General features: G+C 42.5%; 1 protein-coding gene across 1 annotated transcript in view; it reads right to left on the minus strand.

Annotated features, from left to right (window-relative positions):
* The window catches only part of exoc2 (exocyst complex component 2), a 302,692-nt gene that overhangs the window by 6,697 nt on the left and 271,177 nt on the right, over positions 1-24,818 (minus strand). The window contains exons 24-25 of the mRNA XM_078539476.1: positions 8,084-8,139; positions 5,391-5,513 (exon numbers count right to left, since the gene is read on the minus strand). Coding sequence (XP_078395602.1) covers positions 5,391-5,513; positions 8,084-8,139 — 179 coding nt within the window. The remainder of the gene's footprint in view (positions 1-5,390; positions 5,514-8,083; positions 8,140-24,818) is intronic.

Below are 24,818 nucleotides of genomic sequence, written 5' to 3' on the forward strand. Positions count from 1 at the left end.
CACAGCATTGCTATTGATATGCAAGTCCTATATGGTCTTCACAAATGTGAATGTGGAAAACTTGTTGTAACAATTTGCCCAACCATTTGGCAATTCAACTGTGCAGCTGATAAGATAGATAAGATGGAGCATAAAGGAACATCACTTCTGTGTGCCTTGGACAGCCCACACATACACGGACACAGCAAGCCATGAGGATGAACCCTGTCATATATATCATACGGCAGTTCACCGTTCTTACACAAATCCAGCAAGTGGTTTTTCTTAAGCTTACTTTTGAGCAAGGCTGTCTGGTCATGTTAAGTGGCAGGTCCAACGGATACAAATTTAGGCCAGTCATTAAGAATAGCGTGCACTTTGTTGACATAGTCACGCTTGTTAAGATGACTACTCCCATCCCCTTGTCTGGTTTACTGACGTGTATGTCCGGGTTGCTCTTAAGACCTCGCAATGCTGTAAGGCATTCATGTTGCATGTGAAAATCAGACAGGTCGTTCTGAATCCTGCAATATGCATGCACTAGGTCAGCTAGGCTCGCTTTCAAGGATTCAGCGTCTTCAATGGACGTTGGTTTGTGGCAGGATAGTTGGGGGTAGGGGAGTTCGAACTCAGCAAATACCTCCTCCTGTTTGATTAGAAATGAAGGCACACCATGCGCAAGAACAAGCTCCTCCCTTTCTGAGAGTACATAGTCAGAGAGATTTGTTACATGTTTAGTGGCGTTGTTAATTACATTGCTAAACCTCAACCACTTTAGTGAGTTTCAAATGGGTACTGTTTATGGTGTGGTCATCTGTTGAGCGAATATAGCAGCACAAATGGATCAAATTGAAAAATGAAAGAAATTTGTGCACCTCAGGCCAAGCACAGTGTGAAACACTGCGTAAATTAGTAACCCTATTACCAATCTGTTCAATCTCATCTTGCATAAACACTCGCTCGATCGTGGGACTATGTCTCACTTTAGCATTATCGAAACGTTTGAAAATGAAAATTGGCACAACCTTGGGTTTAAAACACTCAGAGAAATTTGATAGATAGCTTACCTGTTCGTCGAAATTTTTGTTGATATTCCAGTACTCAAAACAGTGTCCAACATTAGATATGATTCCGCAATTGGACAACATTTGCTAAATAAGCCTCAATGCGCTAAGAATTACGCTGACAACTAATTTAAGATTGCCAGTTGGGCTCGCAGTGCCGCACATTTGTGTGTACTGGAAGCTACATATATTAATACACAGGGTCCTGTTCTTTGCAGACAGAAAGAACATGTACACACATTGCACCTGTTTCAGCTAAACAAAATAACTGATAGCTGGTTCATTCCTCAGGGCAATGCCTTGACCAGAGTCAAGCTGCCTGGTTGAAATTTCAAACAATGCTTGGCAATTAACTGTCAGTCACCATTAACTGGTGCATTCTCCATGGCAACGCCTCTGCCAATCAGAGTCCACTTGCCAACCAATCGGCACTCTCTTCTCATACAGTATAAAGTTGTTGCTTCCCTTGACATTGGTATTCTTGCGATTGTCCTGTTGAGTGCAAGAATAAAAGCTTCGACAAAGAGTCTTATTTCAGCAAAACTCAAGTTCTGTACTACCAAACGAGTAAAATATTATCTGCTCATTATTATTGTTCATTGTGCACAAATTGGCTGTTGCCTTTTCTACACTACAATTAATTGTTATACTTCAAAAGTACTTAGCTGGCTGCAAATTAAATGCTTTGAGACATTCTGAGGCTGTGAAAGGTGCTATATAAATACAAGTTATTTTCTTTAATATAAATCTTCAAGATTGAGACATATATAGGAGAGTTCAGATGTACTGCCAATTCAAAATGCAATTGATGCTTGCAATTGTAACTACATTCTCACTACAATCACTAATAGGGGCAAACATCAGAGTAAACTATCTCACTTCTGACAGATGTAGTCATTCCTAAATTCTTGCTACAAGTCTCTATAATGCTGTCTGACTTGCAAACCATAAGATATCTGTTATATGCTGACAAACCACTGGGCACTGTTAACAGTCCCTTAAGTGACATAGGAACAAGTGAGTTTTGACTAGAACTGAAAGCATTACCAATTGGATATCCAGTGTTTGCAACACCTCCATGTGGCCAAGGCTGAGTCTGTGCTACTTCTTTAGACGATAAGGCACCAAATCTAGATGCGTGCATATGGAAATCTTATCTTTTGAGGGCTGTTGTGCCATAGACCACATATACAAAAGTAACAGATGTCATGAACCGTTATATACTGTTTATAATTTCTGATGAGTATATAGTGTTTTTTTGCTAATTGACACTTAGTGGTTCAAGTATTTATGTGCAGAATAAGATCATGTACTTAATTATATATATAAAAAATTAAAACACCAGAAGTGGCTGACCTCCTGTCTGTGGCCACTCCTTTTTCACATTTCCAAGGCTAGGAGAGAAAGTGCTTTGCATTCCAACTGATTACAGCTGTTTTAAGCTTATTTTATTACAATTTTTTGAAGTACCTGTCACTTTCAGTCTGTCAGCCAAAACATGACAAGCGAATAGGTAAGTTTCTCTCATTATATTTTCTGTCACTAACTGCTTTTTGTGAAAAACACCATAGGATAAATTGGACGCTTGATGCCATGACTGCTGCTGGGAACAGAGGTGGTTTTCATTATATTGCTTATTAAAGGAGTTCCAAATACTACAAACTAGTTAGTGTTTCATTGTGATAGGATGTGAATTCCTTTTGGGATGCCTTCAGGGAACTAGAGACCAGGGAGCATTTCCAGAGGAATGATCAAAGGTAGGCCCTGCTTGCACCCGAGACTGATTTGAGGCCAGCCATTACCTACTCAAGTGGAACAACAGGCTACACCAGACCTCCTTGGGCATGTCTATGACCATGTGACTTCAGCACTTGTGCTTGACCAAGGGACCTTTCCACACAGTTAGACCTTGCCATTTTGTTGCACCAGTAGGAAAGCAGTCTTCAGAAGCTGAAAGTTTAAAGAACTGATGCAAGGTGATGCACAAGTTGCTCATTAACCTAGATGTATGTAAATGATTGTAAATCATATAGCTGCACAATGTACAATGTACTTTATTATGGGCTTGAAAGATATGAGTCTGGTAAGGATTTCAATTGGAGATTGCATCTTGAAGACCTGCATTCCCGAGGTATGGATGCACATGAGATGCAAAGAACGAGTTGTAAGATCAGGTGCAGTTTTGACATGGATGAGGAGTTCCTATGAAAAGGCAACACCCTATAGCATGCAATCTTTGGGCCATCCATCAGATAAAAGGTGGTGTTGGTTAGTTTCCTTTGCTGATTTCTGAAAGTATGAAGCAGAAAATTGAGGGCAGTCAGTTCATATCCCTTGGCTCAGCAAGGAAATGCACCACACTGAATATGGTACAGGGTCATAGCGATCTGAAGGTCATAAGCCATGGATATGGACACTGTTGGTGTCTTTTGTCAGTAGGAGTAGCAGCAATTGGCCCTAGTATTCTCAGAGAAGCAAGGGGAATAATCAGCTACAATTTCTGCTGCAGATCCCTATCCTTACAGGAAGGTGCACATTTGTTCATCAGGTAAGGACTATCAGGTGCAACTGCGGCATGACACAGATGAGCAAATAACCGGTTAATGTTCTTTATCCTGGTTCATAGAAGAAGAAAGGATGACAGGATGAGAAAGCAGAGTTGTCAGCATCAGCTTTCTGGAGGAGAAGGAATGAGAAAATAAGAGTTCTGAAGAAGAGTCATTCAATTAGAAACATCAACTCTGTTGCTCTCTCCACAGACGTTGCCAGACTACTTAGTATTTTCAGCACTTGTTTTTATTACTGCTTTAGGGATATTGGTTGAGGGATAAATGTTGGCAAGAATATTGGCAGAAGTCTTGTGCCCTTCTTTGGATCTTTTACATCTACCGAAGAAATAGTGTCTCAGTTTAACGTCATATCAAAAAGGCGTATCTCAGTCAGAGTATCAGTCCTTCAAAACTGCACTGAAGTGTCAACAGAAATTAAATGCCAGAGTGCAACCACTGAGCTAAGGCTCAACGCAAGAACAAAAGACACAATTCAAAGGACAAAGGAACCCTGAAGAGCACATAATTGTTTGTGCTGAAGGTTTTGGACTGGAATGGGGACACAAATAAACTTCAGGAATATTATGTGGGGAAGGAGGACACTAACAGGGCCTCACCCTGCAAACAAACAAAGGGGTTTGCTGCTACTAACCAGAGACTACTCCTACCCCTCTGCTAGTAATGTCTCGGGATGGAGATAGCATGGACCGAGGTTGATTTGGCAAAACCCATCTCCTCACCTTCATTTACACGTGGCGTACAAGAAAGGGCCGGCCGTTGGGAGAGGAAAATAAAAGTGACGATAGGCCTTGTTATTTCATTTCCCTGTGTTTTGTGCTGATTGTTGGCATAATGGTGGAGGAAAATCCAAACCACAATAAACTATTTTAGCGATTATAAAATACTTGTAATGGTCAGGTAAATGGACTAATAGGACGTTATGTGGGAGGTGGGGGAGGGAGAGGGGGAAGGAATATAGAAAAAAAGCATAACGTTGTTTGAACTAATTGAAAAATATGATGAATGGACTAATTAATGTTTGCAAAAAAGAACCAGAACAGTACAGATGTATTTTGCTCTGGGCTTTAGGAAGTTTAGATTGTGAAATCTGCATGCAAGTGCACAGTGCACATGATAACTGCACCACTGCATTCAGGCACATACCTACCTTTCTCCTCATGTAGTACAGAGACCCACAAGACAGGAACTCTGGTTTCATTTTGGATCAACCATTCAACATCTGAACTAAAGGCAACCCACAGAGAAATTCTCTGACGGATGGGGGTGGAGACGTGGTTTAGCTCTTGACAAACTTATGTTTGACTTTAGTGTGCACACAAAAAAAAAGCAAATTCAAATATCAAATCCACTCTCAGGCTAAATTTGCAATTGGACTATTACATTTCTAGACATGTATTTAGGGCCCATTAATTTTATTTACTTACTACCTAGGGACAAGAGCAGTAAATTACACAGCAACTGCTGACTTTAACTGATATGAGCAAGTTCCGACAGCATCATATACAGTCTATACCACTAATTAAAAATGAACGTCAAATGAATGTCACAAAACAATGCAATTTAACAGAGCCTTTTCTGAAATGACTATGCATGTGAATAACTAATGTGGGTAATTTCAAAACTGAGCCAAGTGAACTAAAGCATAGGCAGGTATAGCATGGCACCATTAATCAACCAGAGACAGTGAGCATTTCTTTTCTTTAAATGCATTCTGACCAAAGTCAAAGTAAAGTTTAAAAAATGGTCAATGAAAGAAACTCTGCTAATTCTCTGATACCTGCAATGCTCCATTTCGGCTAAAGGAAGACACGCACTGCATCAATCGGCTCATTTCTTCAATAACAGCTTCTATAATTCGTGAAAGAACCCTTGGGACGAGATCCTTAGAAATTGTAAACACCTGCAAATTCACACAAAGGTTTGTTAAAATACGATGTTAGGTTACCTCATGCCCCTATGGCCTTTCTTTATCCTAAAGAGAAGTTCCCTTCCAAATACATATGGGCAGGAGAAAGGTTATATATCCAGATCCTTTAACAGTTACACCTCAGGTTATCAGTTTGCCTTCAGTTGGCCATACTTTCCTTACCATTATCCATACGTATCTTAATATTAGACTTGATAGGGAGGATCCAGTTACTGCTTCCTTATGATAGAAATGCCAGCTGTCCTATCCTGCCCTCTTGCTGACCTTCCCACCCCGCACACCTGCTGGGGGCTAATCTTGTCAACTGCTTCTTGTTCCATTCACCCTCCCAGTGCTGATCCTGTCTAGTTTGCTAGTAGACCAGCTATCACCGTCAGTCTTTGCATCTGCTTCAGAATGTCCGTTCATTTGTGAACAAGGCCTTTGCCATCCTTGAGCATTTTGTGGATGACTGTATCAGTATCATGGCCTTGATGGAAAACTGGCTGAGCGGTGATGATACCTTCTCCTTTAAATGAAGTCCCCCTACCTGGCTATGCCTTCCACATGCTCCGCACAAACTGCCATGGTAGCCATGTTGATCTTACCACTAAATCACACCTTGGTCGGTCCCTACTCCTTTGCCTCCTTTCATTGCCTCGCCTTATTCCACCTCTCTCACCTTATTTAAAATCCTTGTTCTCTACCACCATCCAATTACCATACCAAGTTTCTCATCAAGATATCTTCACTGCCTTCTTCTCAGCCTCTGCACCGAGCAACTTCTCAACTTCCATCTCAACTCATCGTGCCCTCTCCCCTGAGTTCACTGCCCTCCTATCCTCTTATAATCTCTCCCTCCACATAAACTCTCCTATAAATACTAATAACTCTTGACCTTGGCATCTCAATGTCATTACCCCCATTGTGCCAATTCCAGATAACACTGCCCAGGTCATTTCCCTGTATCTCTTTCCATCCACATTTCCCATCCCTTCCCAACCCCACTGCTCTTCAGTTTTTGCCACTGGAAAAAGCTCTTCCTCCAAGCCACAACAGCACTTTTAAATTTGGTTCTCCATTCATCATAACATGCCTCTAGCTACCAATCTGTTCACTCACACCCTTCACCTCCACACCTTTGATGCCCTTGACCTCATTAAAACCATTACGTCCTCTCATCCTGGGCGGATAAAAATAGAATCAGGTGAGGACAGTCCCACCTAGCTCCCAATGAAGCTCAATACGAGCTTGAGGGACACCACCTCATCTTTCAATTAGGCACTTTACAGTCCTCCAGATTCAGCACAGAGTTCAAAAAGTTCAAATCATAACCTCTGCCCCCATTTTTCTTCTTTTTGCTTTTGTTTTGTTTTTGGATGGCAGCTGTTGGTGATAATTCTGCTTTTCCCATTTCAGCTCTTCTATCTTTAGTTTCTTTCCTTGACTCATGACTATTTCCTTTGCCTTGCACCATCATCTCTTTTGTCATTTAGTCTCTCCTACCCTCCACCATATCAGCAACCTTCCCTTTTGTTCTTTCGCCCACACACCCAACTTGCCCTGCCTCTGTACTTGCTCAAAACCTGTTACATTTCTAACTTTTAGCAATTTCAATGAGAGGGCATCAACCCGGTTAACTCTGTTTCTGTGTCCTCAGATGCTGCCAATGTGCTGAGTATTTCCAGCATTTTCAGTTTTTATTTTCCCAGTCATCTGCCTCACAGATTGCCTCAGGACAACCCCTTCGCATGCCAATCAGGGGACACCCTATGGGTTGAATGAGGTCTGTCTTCACCTAGTGAATCCTACGATGCCAGGAAGTAACAGGAGCAATTGATTTTTACTGCTGAAATTATGAAGCAAGATCTTTGGTACATCAAACAAAACTGTCAAATAAACAGACTGATGAAAATATCTTGCCTCTTGTATATCGAAAGCTAAAGTTCATGTATCAATCAACGGATGAAGTATGTGGTGGCAGGTAAGTTCCCCAAATTTTTTAAATAATGTAAATTCAGAGAGTATCTGGTAGAAATGAAAGGTGGGGTCCTTGAACTGGTTTATCATGTAGTGTGGCTCTGGCACCAAATCATTAATTTATTCAGCACTGCCATCTAGACAAAAGTTAGGCTCTTTGTAGCTAGTAGATGTTTTAATCCACATTCATGTTTCACATTTAAGTTTCCTTACAGTAACCTTAAAGGGGACAAATATTCTCAGCTTTGATTGATGAAAGGTGCAAAGCTCCAGGGTTCATCGTTTCTCCTTCACACTGTCAAGAAAACCATCAGCTTCGGGCGTAGAAAGCTGTCTGATGCTCCCTTGCCCTTAACTAAGTCCATCTAATGCCACAGAAGTGATAGTACTTCCACAGTATCTCTCTAAAGAATGGTTCATGATACTGATGGAGGTGCAATGTTATGGCATTGTCTTCACAAAATAACTTTATGGACATGGTTGTACAGGTTGCTTCTGAACCTGCTGTGGTGAAAATATGAAGCACTTAGACCCAATGTAAAAATACAACATTGTAAATGTGCAAATTAGTTTGAAGGCCTTACCTCTGCATGTACAGCAATGATGTTAACTAAAGCTTCTTTTAAGTAAGTTCTGACACCTAAGAAAATAAAAAGAAACAATGCATACCTGTAATAGTTAGATAAATTGTCTGAATTAATCCTAATTATTAACCAAACTGAATAAAAACTCCACTTTAGTCAAGAGGTGACACTGCCTAGCTATGAGGACAAATATCTTATCTCTCACCTTCTGTGCTCAAGGGGTTCAGGCAGGTCATTTCTATGGCAATGCCATTCTTTATTAGCGAACCACTATAAAGCATACAAATTTGATACCAGTGGAGATTCTGCATCCAGTTTAATATTCTTGACCATGCAATATAGAACCAGTGGTCCCATCCATCATGATAAGGAATAGTGGAACTGTTTTCATAGGAGCATAGGGATTGCTGGACAAGAATAGACCAAGATACATCTAGTTTGCCTTCCACTATCCTGGTCGTCACATGATAATATGATAATGGAGTTGTTGACTAATCATAACAATTACTCTCTAACAATTAGTCTATAACAGACCTAAAAACAACACAAGGAAAGCCCCAGGAGTGGTGAGCTCATTCCTTCTTTGCGGGGAATTGCTGGATTCTTTTAATGGCAATTGGTATTTTCTTTTCTAGCAATTTCTGTCCCCATTATGTCCCTTTTCAATATTATGTCCCTTTTCAATATTATCTCTAAAGAAAACAAATTCAATTCCTAAAGTCTATGCGGAATCAAATGACGGGCCCATTGCAGAAGAGCTGTTGCATCCCAAGGCAACCTTTTCTGGTCTGATACCTAAAAATATGCTAAACATTTATTTGGTTGCATCTATGATGCAACAGGGCAATCTTTAGATTGGAGACAACCAATTAGCTGAACCACTGGCATTTAGGGTTGGCTTATAGCCAATTTTATCAATGTCGCCCTCCACCCCACCCCACTATGAAATGGGAGACACAAAAGTCAGGCAATGACATGGTGGATTTTTTTTTTAAAAAAAGGCTGAAATGATAAAAGTGAAGTTAAAACAATAAAAACTGAGAGCAAAAGGGAAGAAAATGGAGAAGTTGCACAGAAAAAATTTAAAATCTTATTTTTATTGTATACTTTATATTGTAGGTTTTTACAGTAAAGCTACCCAACATTCAATAACTATTACTGCCCCATAACAATTGGCTGAAATCTTACATTTGCATCAGCATCCTTTTGAAAGTAGACTGCACAACAATGCTTTCAAGTTATGATATTTGCAAGATACCTGAAACATTGGTTATTGCCATAAGAATCATGGCAGGTTTTACATGGTCAAAGGGAAACTAAGAGGTAATTATCAGACTTTGTACGTCTGGCAAATTCTTCTCACCAAGTGGTCTTTGAGAAGGTCTTCTAATGGAGGGGAGCAAGAAATCAAGGGAGCATCCCCAAAGTCAGTGATTAAAAGTATTTTTTATATATTGTTTCAGAGGATGTGGGAATCACTGGCTAGGCCAGCATTTATTGTCCGTCTCCGATTGTCCTCAAGATGGTGAATTAAATGGAAGTGGGGCAGAATGGGTCACATAGTACACATCATGATATAAAAATGTCTTTAAAAGTACACAGTGGTATACGGTATATTCTCTGGTACATGGTATACAAAAATGAAAAGTAGCAGCTTTGGAATCTTCATAGAGCGATGGCCTGAATGTGTCACAAGCTTTACTATCTGCATTTATCTTTGGTTATATATGTCATAAATAATTTCTATGTATTATTCAATACTGTTAATATACATCAAGGAGTTATAATTGTAAAGAAGAAATTGACAAATATTCAGTACTGCGTCTGGTACCAAAAGCTACCAGGACTCTACACATCCAGACAATAAACACACTTCAATACAAAGCAACATTCTTGTTTCATTTAATAGGAAATATAGAGGATAAAAATGTTGAAAACTGCAATAGCTATCAGTTTCTGTTCCCATAAGTAAGGAATGGCAGTTTCCCATTTCCTTACTGTGATAGTTAACCTGCAGTTCCTATTTCTATGCTTATAAATGTTTGGCAATAGTTAATTAACGTAAATAATTTAATAATAGAAATAAGATCTTGTTGTGAACTTAGTCTTTTCTGGTTTCTATAAGAAACTAGATATTATTTCTATGGAATAACTTGTTTTTCGAATCGCTTTTAAATCGCAGAAATTCTGTCCAGCAAACTATGTATGAAAATTTAAAGGTTAACATAATATTTGTGTGTGCAATGTTCTACACGTTAATTATTTTGTTTTAAAAAATAATCACACCCATGTAACAATAGTTTATATAGGAATACACTAAAAGCATGTTAAGCATATGCATGTAAAGGTTACCAAGTATAATTTCTATCATTAGCAATCTGACGAACCAGCAGAGGAGGAGACTTGGCTCATTGCCTCTGTGCCAGCTATTTGCTGCAGCAGTCCAAAACTAATTCTACAGCCTGCTCTCCCCCCTAGGTTAATTTTTTTCAAATTATTACCCTTAACAGGTCCAATGATCTCTGCCTCAACTACTCCACGTAGCAAAACCTTGCTTTTATTCTTAGTAATGAATTTAAATTGATGACATGTGACCACTGACTCCCCACCCACAGTGAATAGTCTTTCCCTAATTACCTACCAAAGTTCTACATTATATAAAAATAGTCCTTTGCTTCTTCTGCTCCAGTGGAAATAGTCTCAAGTCCCTAGAATGTCGGATTCTCATCTCTGATATAATTCTAGCTCCATTTTATTAATAAAATAAAAAAAGGATTTGCACTAATATATACCAGGCCAACATATCCACACCTATTCATCACAATTACAAATAATTTTTAATACAGAGCTTCTTGGGAAATTTTCTGCAAAGGTTAATATAAAATAATGATTGATCCCAAAGTGTTGATTTTGGTGGATCTCAGTCACTCCTAAGTAAGTAAAACTTTGGTCTCCATACAAAACAGTGTTGCAGTAGCTTTGACCATTGTGACGCGATAATTGTTGCAGCCATGGGAATACATTCATACTGACCAAAGGCTTACAGTTCACAAGGAACAAGACAAGTGATACAGAAAAACAATTCATTAAAACGACAGATGGTCAGAGAAAAAGGAGTAATTAAAAAAGGCAAATCAAAGAAACAAAAAAAGAAAACAAAAGACAGATAAAAGGAGAAAAATGGAACCCTCGGAGCAGCTTCAAATTTCTTCAGTTTCTGTGAACCATGGACACTATAACAGAACAGGTTTCATCAGTTTTGCCTTCCAAAATTCCATAAAATCATGGTTCCCTGAAGACATTTTAGATAATTACTCTGTTAAATTCTGACATTCCAATTAGGACTGCAACAACTGATTCATTGGCAAAATATCTTCATCAGATATTTAAATCTGATGAAAACGCACTTGGCTTCATATCACAATATGATTGTTCTCTATTATTAAATTGTTGTATATTCCAAACACCAAAGAACAACCAAAGTTGTCAAGGAGGAAAACAAACACAAGAGGAGATTCCTCAAAACGATTATACATAATTTTAGAGCTCAACTATTCTGAAACGTCAAAACAATGGAAACAAGCCAGAGGAGACTGCTCAGATTTCGGTTATAAACAAAGAATTAGCTTAGTTGTATCAATCCATTAAATATATGTAAAGAATTTCTCACACCTTGCCCAGTTACTCCTGTCAAATATAACGTAATTGAAAAGTGACAGTTGGAGCCATTTCCCTTAGCCCTTTGCGAATGCCATCCACCGTTAACATGTGAACCTCCTTTCCACTCCTTTTCTCCTCCAATTCTCATTAGGATTTTTTTATATTTTTTTTATTATTCATTCATAGGACGTGGGCACACTGGCTAGGCAAGCATTTATTGCTCATCCCTAATTGCCCTCGAGATGGTGGTGGTGAGCTACCTTCTTGAACCGCTGCAGTCCATGTGGTGTAGGTATACCCTCGGTGCCGTTAGGGAGGGAGTTCCTGGATTTAGAACAAGCGGCAGTTAAGGAACGGCGATATATTTCCAAGGATCTTGAAAAAGATCCCAGTTTTGTCGCTCCTGCACCTATCAGATCCTATGCTTTCTGCATGCCAACAAGCCATGTGGTTCTGATGCAGATTCTAAAGTTCTGAAAGCTGCAGTTAATTACGACATTATCCATCATCTTTAATTGCCAGTGCAGCTTCTGGGATGGCAACCTTCTGATTTACTTTATGTATTTTGGATATTTATTCTTGAACAGTTTGTTTAATCATGTTATTGCTGTAGATTTTTCTAAAGACTCTGACCAAGTTTAGCAGCACGAACTTCTAAACAAGTCATTCATCATACAATCTTCCAGCTAGTTTACATTTACGGCTGTCTAATTTTCCTGGAGTTCGGGCCTCTCCTTTCTCTCCAGTTCTCTTTTTCTGTTATTTCAATGGTACCTTGCACTCATCAGCCAACTTACCAACTATTTTTCTGATAACTCTGCTCCATATTCATCTTTTTTGTTTTAAACAGATTGCCCAACCTAAGCTGCTCACAACCTTCCCTCTCAATGCAATGGCTACATAGCTACAAATTGATCTCCTCCATGTCTCATAACAGGTAATATAAATTTTATATAGTTCTTCAGGCAGTATCCTCATCTCTCTTTCAAGTATAATTCAAAATCACCACCTCACCATTGATTGCTCCACCCTTACCATCCTTCACCATTCGTGACCTATCGCTTTTGACCTCAAATGGTACAATTACATCTCCTACATTGCTAAAGCTACCATCAATAAATCCAGCTTCCTCAACTCAGCCAAAAACATCTTTTTCCCTTAACAGGTCTCCATTATCCACTCTCCTCAAAGTCCACATATGTACTAGATTTGACTGCTGCTCCAATATTTGCAGGCTCCTTCAACAACTGCCTTACACTCCTGGACAGGGTATGAGAGGCTTGTGGTCCAATAGGTGATCCCTCTCCAATCTTTAGTTTCCAAACTCTCTTCAGAGCAATCTTCTGGCTTTAGTGAATGGTACCCCTTCAAACATTCTTCTCTTGTGCCTCTTAACCTGCATATACTTTGTCCTACATACTCTCCCCTCTTTTCTACATCCTCACTGTGCTACGCGCAATAATCACCACAAACTCTCCCACTCCAACTCATTCCTTTTCCAAGGCCTCAAACTGTGCAATCCTTTGCCCCTTCAGTCATTCCTTCCTTTTGTAGCCTTCTAGTTGTTAAAGATTAAAACTCACAACTCTTGATAAATGTCCACACCCTTTACTGCTTTCAACCAAGTTGGTAGTCCACAATACGAGTCAAGGCACTGCTTTTATTTAAAATGGGCCTCAATTATTTCATTGGGTTACTATGGTTTTCCTGGAACAGGCCAGTTAGGGCGATATGGTGGTGTAGTGATGTTGTCACTGGACTAGTAATTCAGAGACCCAGGGTAACGCTCTGGGGGCCCGGGTTCGAATCCCACCACGGCAGATGGCCATGATGATCATGAAACCATTGTCATCAAAACCCATCTGATTCACTAATGCCCTTTAGGGAAGGAAATCTGCAGTCCTCACTTGGTCTGGCCACATATTGGTCAGGGAGAGCTGTCTCAGACTAGTCAAGCCACAGCCTGACAATCATACTCACAGAATCATGCCTTACAGATCATGTCCCAGATACCATTATCACCATCCCTGGGAATGTCCTGTCCCACCGGCAGGACAGACCCAGCAGAGGTGGCAGCACAGTGGTATACAGTCAGGAAGGAGTTACCCTTGGGATTCCTCAACATCGACTCAGGCCCCCATGAAGTCTCATGGCATTAGGTCAAACATGCTGATCCTGCTGATTACCACATGCTGTTCCCCCCTCAGCTCCTCCTCCATGTTGAACACCACTTGGAGGAAGCACTGAGGCTAGCAAGGGTGCAGATTGTCCATCACCAAGAGTGGCTCGGTAACACCACCATAGACCAAGCTGGCTGAGTCCTAAAGGAGTGGCAGGTGGTGAGGGAACCAACCTGCCAACCTCATCCCATCCAACCTGCCTGCCACAGATACATCTGTCCATGACAGTATTGGTAGGAGTGGCCACGGCACAGTCATTGTGGAGACAAAGTCCCACCTTCACAGTGAGGATACCCCCCATCGTGTTGTATGGAACTACCACAGTGCTAAATGGGATAGATTTCAAACAGATCTAGCAACTCAAGACTGGGCATCCGTGAGACACTGTGGGCCATCCGCAGCAGCAGAATTGTACTCAAATACAATCTGTAACCTCATGGCCTGCCATATCCCCCAATCTATCATAAACACCAAGCCAGGGGATCAACCTTGGTTCAATGAAGAATGCAGGAGGGAATGCCAGGAGCAGCACCAAGCACATTTAAAAATGAGGTGTCAACCTGGTGAAGCTACAACACAGGACTATTCGCATGCCAAACAGCATAAGCAGCAAGTGATAGACAGAGCTAAGCGATTCCAAAACCAGTGGATCAGATCTAAGCTCTGGAGTCCTGCTACTTCCAGTTGTGAATGATGGTGGGCAATTGAACAAGTCACTGGAGGAGGAGGCTCCACAAATATCCCCATGCTCAATGATGGGGGAGCCCAGCACATCAGTGCAAAAGATAAGGCTGAAGCATTTGCAACAATCTTCAGCCAGAAGTGCCGAGTGGATGACCCACCTTGGCCTCCTCGAGGTCCCCAGCATCACAGATGTCAGTCTTCAGCCAATTTGATTCACTCCACGTGATATCAAGAAACGGTTGAAGGCACTGGATAATGAAAAGGCTATGGGCCCTGACAATATTCCGACAATAGTACTGAAGACTTGTGCTCCAGAATTTGCCATGCCCCTAGCCAAGCTGTTTCAGTACAACTACAGCACAGGCATCTACCTAGCAATGTGGAAAATTGCCCAGGTATGTCCTGTACACTAAAAGCAGGACAAATCCAACCCGGCCAATTACCGCCCCATCACTCTACTCTCCATTATCGGTAAAGTGATGGAAGGGGTCCATCAACTATCAAGCGTTTGCTTAGCAATAACCTGCTCATTGATGCTCAGTTTGGGTTCCACCAGAGTGACTCAGCTCCTGACCTCATTGCAGCCTTGGTTCAAACATGGACAAAAGAGCTGAACTCCAGAGGTGAGGTGACAGTGACTGTCCTTGGCAGAAGTGGGGATGTTTGCACAGTGTTCAGCACCATTCACAACTTCTCCGATATAGAAGTCCATGTCCAAATGTAGCAAGACCTGGACAATATCCAGCCTTGGGCTGACAGTGACAAGTAACGTGCCTGGCACTTGTGTGGCACAAAATGACCATCTCCAACAAGAGAGAATCTAACCATCGCTCCTCGACATTCAATGGTATTACCATCGCTGAATCCCCTACTTTCAACATCTTGCGGGTTACCACTGACCAGAAACTCAACTGGACTAGCCAAATAAATACTGTGGCTATGAGAGCAGGTCAGAGGCTAGGAATCCTGCCGCGAGTAACTCAACTCCTGACTCTTCAAAGCCTTATCCGCCATCTACAAGGCACGAGTCAGGAGTGTGATGGAATACTGACAAAAAACTACTGCGGATGTTGGAAATCCAAAACAAAAACAGAATTACCTGGAAAAACTCAGCAGGTCTGGCAGCATCGGCTGAGAAGAAAAGAGTTGACATTTCGAGTCCTCATGACCCTTCAGCAGAACTGAGTAAAGTTAGGAGAGGGGTGAAATATAAGCTGGTTTAAGGTGGGTTTGGGGGGGGGTGGAGGGGGGGGGGGTTGTAGGGACAAGCAAGCAGTGATAGGAGCAGATAATCAAAAGATGTCACAGACAAAAGGAACAAAGAGGTGTTGAAGGTGGTGTTATTATCTAAGAAAATGTGCTAATTAAGAATGGATGGCAGGACACTCAAGGTACAGCTCTAGTGGGGGTGGGGTGGAAAGACTGACAGGGTATTACAGTTATAGATTTAAAAATAATGGAAATAGGTGGGAAAAGAAAAATCTATATAAATTATTGGAAAAAACAAAAGGGAGGGGGAAGAAACGGAAAGGGGGTGGGGATGGGGGAGGGAGTTTAAGATCTAAAGTTGTTGAATTCAATATTCAGCCCAGAAGGCTGAAAAGTGCCTAGTCGGAAGATGAGGTGCTGTTCCTCCAGTTTGCGTTGGGCTTCACTGGAACAATGCAGCAAGCCAAGGACAGACATGTGGGCAAGAGAGAAGGGTGGAGTGTTAAAATGGCAAGCGACAGGGAGGTTTGGGTCTTTCTTGCGGACAGACCGCAGGTGTTCTGCAAAACGGTCGTCCAGTTTGCGTTTGGTCTCTCCAATGTAGAGGAGACAATGTAGAGTGTGATGAAATACTCTGTTTGCCTGGATGAGTGCAGCTCCAACAGCACTCAAGAAGCATGATGCCATCCAGGTCAAAGCAGCCCGCTTAATTGGCACCTCTTCCACAAACATTCATTCCCTCCACCACCGACGCACAGTAGCAGCAGTGTATACAATCTACAAGATGCACTGCAGAAACTCGCCAAAGGTCCATAGGTAGCATCTTCCAAACCCATGACCACTACCATCTAGAAGGACAAAAGCAGCAAATACATGGGAACACCACCACCTGGAAGCTCCCTTCCAAGTCACTCACCATCCTGACTTGGAAATATATCGCCGTTCCTTTAACATTGTTGGGTCAAAATCCTGGAACTCTCTCCATAATAGCACTGTGGGTGTACCTACTCCACAGGGACTGCAGCAGTTCAATAAGGCAGCTCACCCCCACCTTCTCAAGGGCAATTAGGGAACGGACAATAATGCTGGCCTAGCCAGTGAGGCCCACATCCCATAAATGATTTTTTAAAAAGGGCCTTTATTTTTAAGGTGTGAGCCTAGGTTTATTGGTAGCACTGTCAGCTCTGAGTCAGAAGGTTGTGCATTCAAGCCTCAGTCCAGTGATTGGAATACATAATCTAGATCAATATTCCATAGTACTAAGGGAGCATTAAACTTTCAAAGCCAAACAGACCAAATGGCTTTGTGCTATGCTCTTTGAATCTACAAGTGTTACACAAAGGTGTCCGCTTTTGGATGAAACAATAAACTGAGGCTCTGCCTGCTCTCTCAGGTGGTGCAAAAGATCCCATGGTCCCAATCAAAGAGGAACAGGAAGTCCTCCCCACTGCCTGCCTCAAACATCACCACTAAAATAGATTCTCTAATAATTTATCTCATTGCTGTTTGTGGGACCTTATTCTGTACAAATTGGCTGCTTCATTTCCTTCTGTTACAATAATGGATAATTACAATAATAATTTCAAAAGTATTTAATTGATTGAAAAACACTTTGGGATCTAAAGTCATGAAAGGCACTCATAAATATATAAAAGTTGCTTGCTTTCTTCTGCAACAGTGTTTTTTTTATTATTCGTTCACGGATGTGGGCATCGCTGGCTAGGCCAGCATTTATTGCCCATCCCTAATTGCCCTTGTTCAGAGCGCATTTTGCTGTGGGTCCAGAGTCACATGTAGGCCAGACCAGGTAAGGGTGGCAGATTTCCTTAATGAACCAGATGGGTTCTTACAACAATGGTTTCATGGTCATCATCAGACTTTTAATTTTTATTGAATTCAGTTTTCACCATCTGCCGTGGTGGGATTCGAGCCCTGTTCCCCAGAACATTATGCTGGGTCTCTAGAATACTAGTTTAGAGACAATACCACTGCCTCCCCTTGATCCATATTAGATTTCATGAAGAGAGAGAAAGCAGGAGCATATTGATGAAAGTATGAAACTTTCTAGGACTAGAGTGCAGACTGCAAGTCACTGATGCACTATTTATAATTTGGCATTTGGAAAGGTTTACAGTAAAAATTTCAAAAACTGCTGACCAGAAGATTTGAAAATAAAAAGTCCCTGGCATCAGATATTTTGACACTGAGATATTAAGTAATTTCCTCAAAAGAGTGTTTACTGTCCAATAGACATTTTTTCTTCAGTGGTATCCAATTCCAGGCTTTGAAATTTATGCAATGAAAACTTACAAACAGGAGCAAGACGCATGGGTGTGAAGGGGACATGTGCAAGTAGGTCACTATTGTTAAAGAGATAGGTTTTGAGGAAGAGAGGGAGGTGGAGAAGCAAAGGAATTTAGCAAGAGGTTTCCAGGGTATGAGGTCTAAGATGTTGAAAGCAAGGCTGCCAATGGTGGGGCAAAAGGGAGTGGGGCTACATAAGAGACCAGAGTTGGAGGAATGCAGAGTTCTGAGGGGTTGTAGGGCAAGAGGAGGCTACAGAGACAGGGAAAGGCAAAGCCATGAAGAGATTTAAATACAAAGAGGCAAATCTTAAATTGGAGGCAATTGTGCCCACCTAACTCTCCTTCCTTCTCATGTTAGCTGATATTGTTAATGGTTCTCTTTCCTCTACTGTTCATCCTCTCCTCAAAAATATCAACCTTTGAGTCTGCCACCCTTGCAAACAGCTGTCTGACATCTTCAACCTTCCATTCCTCTCCAAAGTCCTCAAACATGCTGTTGCCTCCCAAATCTGTGTCCATCCTACTTGGAACTCCATGTTTGAATCCCTCCAGTCAATTTTCTGTCTCTGCTAGAGCAGCAAAATAGCACCCGCCAAAATGGCATGCTATATAACTATGACAGTGGTAAACTATCTCTCCTCATCCTTCTCGACCTGTCTGCATCCTTTGATACGGTTGACCGCAACATTCTCCCATCATTCTAAACAGCCTCTCCGTTATCATGCAGATGGGTGGAACAGCAGTCGCCTGGTCCCATTTTTATGTATCTAAGCATAGCCAGGGAATTACCATCAATGGCTTCTCTTCCCACACCCACACCATTACCTCTGGGTGTCCCCCAAGGATCAATCCTAGGTCCCTCAAATTTGTCACCCACATACTGCTCCTCAGCTACATCATCTGAAAACACAGCATCAATTTTCACATGTATGCTAACAGCACCAAGCTCTACCTCTACTTCCCTCAACACCTCCATTGTATCTAAAGTGCCAATTTGCCTCTCAAACATCCAGTACTAGAAGAGCTGACAAGTTCTCCAACTAAACATGGAGAAAGCTGAAGCCATTTCTTCAGTCCCTGCCACAAATTCCATTTGGTAGTTACTGTCTCTGTGCCTGGCAAACATATTGGGCTGAACCAGATTGTTCACAACCTTGGTGTCTTATTTGATCCCGAGGTAAGCCTCTCACCATACATTCGTGCTATCACTAAGACTGCCTAGTTCCACCTCTGGAAGACGTCCGCCTCAGCTCATCAGCTCTTGAAACATTCATCCATGTCTTTATTATCTCCACGGCTTTGCTATTCAAATGCACTCCTATCCAGCCTCCTACATTCTACTCTCTAAGCTTGAGAGTAAGCAAAGCTCTAGCAACCATATACGAACTTGCTGAAAAGTCCTGTTTCGCCATCATTCCTATGCTTGCTGAATACATTGACAACAGGGAACGTACCTTAATCTTAAAATTCTCATCCTGGGATTTCAAATCTCTCCTGGGCCTGTCCCTCCCTATCGCCGTAATCTCCTCCAGCTCTACAAACCTCTGAGATATCTGTGTTCTTCTAATTCTAGTATCACGTTCATCCTCAATTTTATTTTCTCCACCACTGATGACTGTGGCTTCAGCTGCCAAGGCCCCAAAACGCTGGAATTCCCTACTTAAACCTCTTGACCTCTCTACTGATTTTCTCTTTCAGAACCTCCTTAAAGCCTACCTCCTTGACCAACTTTTGGTCATCAGCCTTGATAACTCTATGTGTCTCGGTGTGAAATTTTGTTAATGCTCCTGTGGTGGTTTTAGTATGTTAAAGGTGTTGTACTCATGGCAGCCAAGTAGTGAAGGAAGAATCCAAAGCCAGCCTTTATTTGGGATAGATTTATTCAGATTGCAACATTACCGGTATGTCGCTACTGGCTCCACTCAACTCTTGCTCAGTTAAGTGTCTTTTTTTTGTGCTCAAGTAACCATCCAATTAATGTCCTCCAAATGTATGTACTTGACCCCATTTGATCCAATCAACAAGTGGTGCTATAAAAATGTTATTGTTGTTGTTTCACCACCCTTTCCAGGTCATAACAACTTGTTACTGAAGAGATTTAAATTCAACTAATTAAGAGATCTAGAATAAAATGCTAGTCTCATTAACAATGATCATGAAATTACTGGATTGTCAGAAAAAACCCATCTTGTTCATTAATGTCCTTCAGGGGAAGAAATCTGTCACCCTTACCCAATCTAGTTACATGTGACTCCAGACCCACAGCAAAGTGGTTTGCTCTTAACTGCCCTCTGAAATGGCATAGCAAGTCACACAGTTGTGTTCCAAAAGGTGATGATTCTCAAGGATAATTAGGGATGTACAATAAATGCTGGCCTAACAAGAGACACCCACATCACAAGAACAATTTTTAAAAAAAATCTTCATCCCACCTCTGGTTCTTTGAATATTACCTTAAATCTGTGACCTGTTTACTGACCTTGCTGTCACTGGAAACAATTACTCATTGTTTACTCTAACAAAATCTTTCATGGTTTTTAACACCTCTGTTAAATCTCCCTTTAACCTTCACTGCTCTAAGAACATCAGCTTTTCCAGTCTCTCCACATAATTTAAGTTCCACATCCCTTGTATCGTTTAAATAAATCTTTTCTGCACCCATTCTAGTCTCTTGACCTCTTTCCTAAAGTTTGGCATGCAGAATTGGACACAACATTTCAGCTGAGCTCTATAAAAACCTTATATAGGTTTAACACTTTGGCAACTTCTTTGCTTTTTTATTCTATGTCTCTGTCTAAAATGCCAAGGATCCCATATGCTTTTTCTTTTTAAAAACAGGCTTCTCAACATTCTTGCCATCTTAAAAGATTTGTGTATGTACACCCCCCAGGTCTCTCGGTTCATGTATCCTCGTTAACATTGTCACTGAAGTGGAAATCCTGAGTCTCAGGCTAATGCCATCATGGCATCTGGTGGAATTTAAATTCAATTAATAAATCTGGAACTGAAAACTATTCTCAGTAATAGTGACCATAAAACGACTATCGATTGTCATAAAAACTTAATTGGTTCATTAATGTCCTTTAGGGAAGGAAATCTGCCATCCTTACCTGGTCTGGCTTATGTATGACTCCAGACCCACAGCAATGCGGTTAACCCTTGAGCGATCTCTGAAATGGCCCATCAGGCTACGCTGTTCAAGGGCAGTTAGGGATGGGCAACAACTATTGGCCTTGCCAATGGCACCACATTCCATGAAAGAATAAAAATAGTGTTATTCAGTTTATATTGCCTCTCCTCATTCTTCCTATCAAAATGTATCATTTCATCTGCCATGAGCCTGCCTATTTCACCAGTCTGGCCAAGTTCTCCTGAAAATCTATTGCTATCCTCCTGTTGACTACATTACTTTAAGGTATTACATAAGGTGCAATTTGGTGACAGGTGACAAAGTGAACAATAGTCAAGTGCATTTATTTATTTAAAATTGTGGTTTTAGTATTTAGGTGAACTACACAAGTGTTAGTATTACAAAATAAAGCTCATTACTTCTAAACCCTGTCTATAAATTCCCCTAAATGCCTCTGGATGCTGTACTAATGACATGAGCTAACTTGTCCTCTCATTTTCCCTTCTCCATACTCTCAGAGAACATTGTCTGTGCTTAAGATCACGAGCCCTGTTCTTGCAGTAGTAATGATGATAATTGTCAACATTCACAGTCATTACTTCTTCGAAACTGACAGCAACTTCTGAAGTCTGCACATGCGCAGTTAAATGTAGAAATCCAGTTGTTGTTGTGAGTAATTCTATGTTTCTCAATAGGTTGAAATTCCTGCAGTCTGCAATCAAGTTGAAGTCACTGAGCTGATGAGAACTTCCCTTCTTACACTGTTAAAAAACTCCTGAAAGGTTAATGTCTTGTTAATGCAATGTAACTGGGGTTTTATCCGTATACTAACTCATAACTACTACTGAAGAACTTCTCTTGCCTTGGAAAAATAATTTAACATTTTTGTAACGTCATTTTTTAAAAATCAGAATGGAAAAATTTAAGTTCATTTTTAAGCTTGTTTATATTTCAATTTCTAATGTGTATTTTCCAATCATTTATTTCGCTCTAAGATTTATTAAAAAGTACATGATAATCAGTGCATTTTACTTTCTGGTTTGCAGCTCGTGAGAATACTTCAATGTAATTGGCTGCTTATCCTGCTTGAAGAAATCACTGCTGCTGGGTGATCCACTCGACTTGGACATCAGATTCAAACCAGGAAAAAGGGAAACCCACATCACAAAGGTCACTATGGGAAGAATTTTCCGTGCTCACTGGTAGCGGGCATGATAGGTGGCGGGCACAGACAATATGGCGCGATCTGGTTCACGACAGCGGATTGTCCACTCAACCCGCCAATGGCAAGCCGCATCTCCCGCCAACGGTCGGCAGGGAGCTCACTGTAATACATCAGCATCTCATTAAAAGGCCATCCTGCGAGGATCTGGACCCCTGCCGGATCATCCGTCCACGTTGGTGGGAAAGCACGTCGACACGTTTCACAACGGCACACAGGCGATGTGCACTTGGCGGCTTTCACTTTGGGGGAACGGAGGTGAGTGAACAGCATCGTTTCCACAGCTTGCCAGGGTCACCTGTTGCTCTACAGGCTTCAGGGGCGCCAGGAAGCTGGGATGAAGTGCCGCCCGGGCCCAGAAGTGACTGTACTCGGGGTGGGGTTGAGGGTGGGGGGGGTGCAGGCGGTGTGGTGTCCGGGGGCAACTGCTGCCAGGCCCCGGAGGCGACTATATTCAGGGTGAGTGTGCCCGGGGGGCAACTGCTGCCCTGATGTTGGATCCCTTGCACAAGCAAACGAGGTGGGGGGCAGGATAGGCGAGGAAAGGGGCCACGCAGTAGAATAAACTGACCATCCCTCTGCAACTGAGACAATTCAGGTGCAGCCACAGTGATATGACTGGGGTTGGGCTCCTAGCCTGCCCGCTACACGAGCAATGCGGAGGCACCAATGTGCCATCAAACCCTCCAGACCTTACACTCCACCACCCAGGCACAGACTGCGAGTCTGCGACCACTTTACTGGACCCTGCAACGGTTGGACTGCAGTTATACAATTTCCTCGCCAATGCTGGAGGCGCTCACAGCCCCTTGCAATCTCAGCATCCTGGGTTGGACCAGTGTCCCCCAAGTCGCAGATTGACAGGGCAGCTATGCAGCACACTCATCTGTGGATATCCGAGGGGTGGCCAGCACTTCCCAGGAACCGTTAAGGGCCAGGAAAGGATGCTAAGTGCACCCATGCTAACCACGTCTCTCCCTCTCTTTCATGCTGCAGGAGGGCCATGTCAGGATCATGGATCCTGGTGATCTAGCTGAATGCTTGATGGCCTACAGAGAGTGAAGAGGACGGAGGAGATAGCTACTGAGACTCCTGGCCGCGCAGGAGCAGCAACTGCCCAGGAAAGCGAGCTGTGACTGGTCGGCATCTAGCGTCACCATAGACGCTGCCTGTCATTCCTGCAGATGATCGAGAACTAGTGTCGCCGATGACTGCGCATATCTAGGGATCTGGTCGTTCATATCTGCCACTTACTGCAGGACTTGGCGCCAAGGGAACATGGAGGGCATCCACTGCCAGTGGCCGTGAAAGTGACTGCGGTGCTCAATTTCTATGCCAATGGCTCCACAGGTGACCTCTGCGGGATTTCACAAGCCACCACCCACAAATGCATCCATGAGGTCACAAATGCCACCTTCTCGAGGGCACACAACTTTTTGCATTTCGCCCGGGACCAGGACAGTCAGGATGCAAGGGCCATTGGATTCGCCTGGATCTCGGGATTCACACAGGTTCAGGATGAGGCCGACTGCACCCATGTGGCGTCCAGGTCTCCATCGCTACACATTATGGATTACATCAACGGGGCTTCCACTCACTGAACATGCAGCTGGTATGCGACCACCAGATGTGGTCCTGCAGGTGTGTGCACAGTTTCCAGGGAATGTGCACGATGCCTACATCCTCAGTCGCTTGCCGGTCCTTGCAGTCTTCCAGGGTCCACAGGGACTGCAAGGATGTCTCCTCGGTGATAAGGGCTGCCTGCAGAGGCCGAGGCTGAGGACACCTGTGCGGCGGCCTCAGAATGCAGCTGAGCAACGGTATAATGAAGCTCATGCTGCTGCTCGCAACTTGGTGGAGCTGGAGATGCGGTTCCGGTACCTGGACTGGTCTGGCAGTGCCCTGCAATATAGTCCATAGAGAGTGTCACACATTGTCGTCGTCTGCTGTGCCCTTCACAACCTGGCGCTCCAAGAGCGAGATGAGCTGGCTGAGGAGAAGATGGAGGAGTTGGAGGTCTTGGATGAGGAGGGCGGCAGCGGGGATGAGGGAAAGGAACTCCTCGGTGGTGACGATGATGGGGATGAGGTTCTCGTACTGGCTAGGCAAGGCAGGAGCACTCAGCAGGCCCTCATAGCTGCCAGATTTGTGGAGGATAATGACGACATGCAGTGAGGCATTCCCACAGATCCTCACATCACAGACTCCAGTCTGGCATATGGCAGCGCCAAAAGCCTCTGTGAGAATGCTCCTGTCATGGAGACACAGTAGAGGTCCTAATAGCTTTTTGATTGCAGGAGTACGATGACAACATGCAGTGAGGACACTCCATGAATCTTCTCAT

Source organism: Cetorhinus maximus, chromosome 3 (genome assembly GCF_964194155.1).
Source record: "Cetorhinus maximus chromosome 3, sCetMax3.hap1.1, whole genome shotgun sequence".
NCBI lineage: Eukaryota > Metazoa > Chordata > Chondrichthyes > Lamniformes > Cetorhinidae > Cetorhinus > Cetorhinus maximus.